The 4,849-nt window shown below is 43.5% G+C and overlaps 1 protein-coding gene across 1 annotated transcript; it reads left to right on the top strand.

The window, feature by feature from the left end:
* Window positions 1-504: 504 nt before the first annotated feature.
* On the top strand, window positions 505-4,005 carry LOC113068661 (transcription factor MafB). Its single transcript, XM_026241462.1, has one exon. It carries the CDS (start codon window positions 900-902, stop codon window positions 2,064-2,066), a length of 1,167 nt encoding a protein of 388 aa, XP_026097247.1. The 5' UTR covers window positions 505-899; the 3' UTR covers window positions 2,067-4,005.
* Window positions 4,006-4,849: the final 844 nt, after the last annotated feature.

Genomic DNA, 4,849 nt, shown 5'->3' with positions numbered 1-4,849 from the left:
GTCTGTCTGTCTGTCTGTCTGTCTATCTATCTATCTATCTATCTATCTATCTATCTATCTATCTATATATATATATATATAATGTTGGCTGATGTAACTACCTGCTTTCGGGTGTTACAGACTAATATATATATTTTTTAATCACCTTCACAAACCATTTCGAGTTGGTTTTTTTTTTTGGTTGATTTTTTTTTTTTTTTTAAACGTCCAGTTAAATTAATTTGGAATCTATATGCTGTTTAAAATTGAATAAATAACATTTTATACGGGAGCATAAATAAATCATATAATGTGACGTTTTGAAAATAAGTCCAGTTACAGTATGTTATACTTTGGAGGCTATGCAGTACAGAACAAACGGCTGTGCGCGTATCCAATCAGTCAGTACACGAAATACCACTGTCCCTTTCTTCATCCCGTCAGCTGACAACACACAAACAACGATCATTATGCTAATTCTCCAGATCTGACTGGTCGCCGGCTCCTCTGACGTCACGCGCGCGTAGACTATAACAGCACCGAGAGCTCTGGCGTCCTGCTACAGTCTGAATACTCAGGAGCGAGTGCGAGCTGAACTCTCTGCGGTGCAGAGCTGGACAAACACAGCACCCATCCACCTCAAAGCTGCTTCACTGGCTTAAGGACATATTGTGGAGTACCCGGGATTGGGACGGGAGCCCTTGTCCGGTACTTATATTTGTCTTTTATTTATATTTTGAGTTCGACGGGACGCGACTTTCTCCAGAACTGTCCAAAGACTGCAGCTGTCGAGCTCTGTGCGTCCGCGTGAGGCAAATGACTTTTGCAGTGCATTAGTCCAGAAAGTTGTTATTTTTTTTTATTATTATTTTTTTGCTCTCTCTCGCTTTCTCCCGTTTGAACATTTCGAGCGACTCTGCATGCTCCAGCGCTCGAGCGCGTCGCGTTCGGAGACCCATCCAGAAAACTGCATGCGCAAAGAGAGGGAAGAAAAGCAAAAGTCGAGTTTCGCGACGCTGGTAAACACTTTGCTGAAGAACAGGGACACGATGAGCGGCGATCTCGCCATGGGGCCCGAGCTGCCCACCAGCCCGCTGGCGTTGGAATATGTCAATGACTTTGATTTGATGAAATTCGAGGTGAAGAAAGAGGCCTTGGCGGGACTCGACCGCTCCAACATACGGCAATGCAATCGCCTCCAGCCGCAGGGCTCCGTGTCCTCGACTCCGATCAGCACCCCGTGCAGCTCCGTGCCGTCCTCCCCGAGCTTCAGCCCCACGGAGCAGAAGAACCATCTGGAGGAGCTGTACTGGATGCCCAGCGGCGCGTACCCGCAGCAGATCGACCCGCAGACGCTAAGCCTGACGCCCGAAGACGCAGTGGAGGCTCTGATCGGTGCCACGGCGCACGGGCTCCCTCCGCCCCCTCATTTGCAGCAGCAGTTGCAAGCAGGAGGCTTTGAGGGATACAGGGGCGCGCATCACCACCATGGTCACGCGCAGCAGCAGCACCAATACGGCGCTATCCCGCATCACCCCGACGACCTGCAAAGTCACCCCGGCGCCCACGGCCACCACCATCACCACCACCACCACAGTCAGGACCCCGACAGCCCTTCTCCTACCTCACCCGGGGCCCACCAGCAGCTCCACCACCGTCACCACCACCATCACCACCCGCACGCCCACCCCGGCCAGCAGGGTCACCACGGTGTGGGTGGAGGCCTGAGCGTGGAGGACCGCTTCTCCGACGACCAGCTGGTGTCCATGACCGTACGGGAGCTCAACCGACACCTGCGGGGCTTCACCAAGGACGAGGTGATCCGCCTGAAGCAGAAACGCCGGACCCTGAAGAACCGGGGTTACGCGCAGTCGTGCCGCTACAAGCGCGTGCAGCAGAAGCACGTGCTGGAGAACGAGAAGACGCATCTCGTCACCCAGGTAGAGCAGCTCAAGCAAGAGATCAACCGGCTGGCCCGAGAGAGAGACGCCTACAAACTCAAGTGCGAGAAACTGAGCGGAGCGAACGGGTTCCGCGAGGCAGGCTCCACGAGCGACAACCCGTCCTCTCCCGAGTTCTTCATGTGAGTGTGTGTTTCCTATGCCTGAGAGACTCTGCGCTCATTCAGATAACAGCAGATACAGTACTCATATTAGAAGAATAATCCACAAGAAATAATAATCTCATATCTAATCATCGCCACCGATCTTGGCAACTAAAATGCGAAGAACATGTTAGAATGTTTTCTGGGAAATGTAGTTTAGTTGCTTGTAGTAATTTAACCCCTTTAGTAGAGATCTCACAACAAAAAGAAAAGCGAAGGACTGGCTTTTGTAGGCTACTTCAGATAAAACCTTCTTTCCATCTTCTGGTTTGTTCTTGGTTGTTCAGGAAAAAAAAAAGTGCTGAACGGGGAGAGAAACTTTGGACTTTTTCTTTTCCTTTTTTTTTCACTTGGCCAGAAAAGTTGAGAGCACCAGATATGCAAACCTCCCTTCCTCCTCCTGTATAACGCGCCCGAGCGAGGCCACAGGGGACTTTATGCAACATCTCATTGGTTTATTGCCTGCTTGGTTATATATAGATATATATATTACAAATAAAATGAAAAAACGACAAAAACAAACACATAAATCTGCATTAAGATATTAATCCTGCATGCTGGACATGTATGGTAATAATTTCTATTTTATACACTTCTTTCTTGGTTTCTTTGTTTCTTTCTTTCTATTAATTATGTATCATAAAGAGCATGTTTTTGATCTCTAGCTCTTTTTTGGGGGGGATGTGAGACTGGTTCTCCGGTCGCTCATTGTATGGGTTCATCTGGACTTGTAAATATATGCAACAGCAAACCTACAAACCGACATCGAAGAGCTGATTGTTTCCCAACTCTTATGATTTGTTTCATGTATTGGGTATTGGCGAGGGATTTCCAGTAACGGGCATTTTGCGGCTGCATTTAAAGCAAGCAAACTTTGTCAAAGAAGCGCACTTTGGGGGGTAATGATTTTAGAATTGGCAGTTTTTATTTCTATTTTTTTGGATTGTTTCTTGGTTTAAGCAGACATGCCGCACACGCACATTTAGTCATAGATGAATCTAAAGCACGCCTTTCATTTGAACTGGTGCTCATAGTCCCACGTCTAGCTGTAGCAAGACACAAGTGTGTGTGTGTGTGTGTGTGTGTGTTTCTTCTTCATGCAAACTGTTGCATAATCTATTGCTATTTTATAATATAAGCAATACGTTTAGGTCGTGTCTTTTTTGATGGATAGGATTTCAACGAATGGGCACACTTTCATCGACATTTCTTTTTTCTTTTTTTTTTTCTTTTTCTTTAAAGCTATATGAGCTGCCAGTTTTATAAACCAACATTTCAAAATGTGGTTATTATAATCCAGCTCGAGGGTGTAGGCTTCTTAAATCAGGGGTTTGTGTATTATCGTCTAACATGAAAACTGCGCATGTATTTCAACGGAGAGTTTCAATGATCAAATGTTAAATGTTTGCCTTTATTTTTTTCTCTGCCGGTCAGTAAAAAATAAGGGATTCAGGTTCTGCATAATCTCAAAATGAAAAGTATATGTCTCATGTTATTGTTCTGTTTATTATTATTATTTTTTGCTCTCTTTTTGTTTTCATTATTATGTCGATATTCTGGTTCTGCTGGCCAGATGCATAGTTTTTATTTTAATGATTAAATTAACAAACTGTCAGATCATATTGAATAAGCATGGTGCTTGCATCTAAGAAACATTTGTTAAAAAGTCTCGCATTTAACAATCTTTTTGGTTTATTACTGATTCAACTGTGTTGAAATCAAATGTAAACTGCAGCAGCAGGTTGTTGTTTTGTTTGTTAATTTCATGTATTATGAGGGGATCAATTTTAAAATCTGTTTATATGAGAAAAAAAAATAGAGTTTAATTCGGATTGTTCCATTCAGGCTGGTTTCTGTTTCATTTTTGCTGTTTTTGGAAGAAATGATTTCTTATTTTGCTTATTAAAGTCCGTGAAATGGCATTGATTTGTTAGTCACTCATTTTCTGCGTCAATTCCTGTGTCTGTCAACGTGACGCAACAGTTCGGTTTATCCCGCACTGTTATCACGCAACACTGCAATCCAGTGATCAATCAGTCATCAATCAACCTTCCTTGAACATTCGACTCAGAAGCGATATTTCTGTGAGCGGGTGTTGTCTTGCAGACCGTATCTCGGTGAACTTTGACCTCAAACGACCCACATTCAGAAATGCCCTCTTAATATTAATCCGTATTTGAGAATTAAACTGTGTGTGTGTGTGTGTGGAGACCATTCCTTTATAAGAAGAAGAAGACAAAAATATAAATAATAATCAGAGGCTTTTTCAGAAATTGAATAGGCTAGGCTACTTATCATTAATTTAGTGAGCGTTATTTATGCAATATCGGACGTTTATGAAGGAGCAGAAGAAAAAGGAGAAAAAAAAAAACGGCTAAAAGCAGAAGCTGTGTGTGTTTAGGCCTTCAGTTGTGGTGTGACCTGCAGGATTTCAGGCCTCTCGTGCTGACTCGAGCAGAAATCCAGCGCGCACGTGCGCTCGGTAAAATGAGATCTTTGACCTTGCGCTCGAGGCCCAGACTGTGGGAACAGAACAATTAACCCCTCCGACACCCGATACAACAAACATTTTCATATTTCAAAATTATTTAATGATAGTGTGGATATTTTGGTAGTATATATATATATATATAACTATACTGCAAACTATAGGTAAATAATGTTTAATTAGCGGAGACCAGGACTAGCTGTTAAACAGTGATTATATTTACTGAGAGATTGTTTTTAAATCATTTCTGTATTTGCACATAGGACATTAAACCTGTC

This window comes from Carassius auratus, linkage group LG48F (assembly GCF_003368295.1).
Source record: "Carassius auratus strain Wakin linkage group LG48F, ASM336829v1, whole genome shotgun sequence".
Taxonomy (NCBI): Eukaryota; Metazoa; Chordata; class Actinopteri; order Cypriniformes; family Cyprinidae; genus Carassius; species Carassius auratus.
Note: the sequence above shows the minus strand (reverse complement) of the source record. Positions and strands in the feature narration are given on the sequence as shown.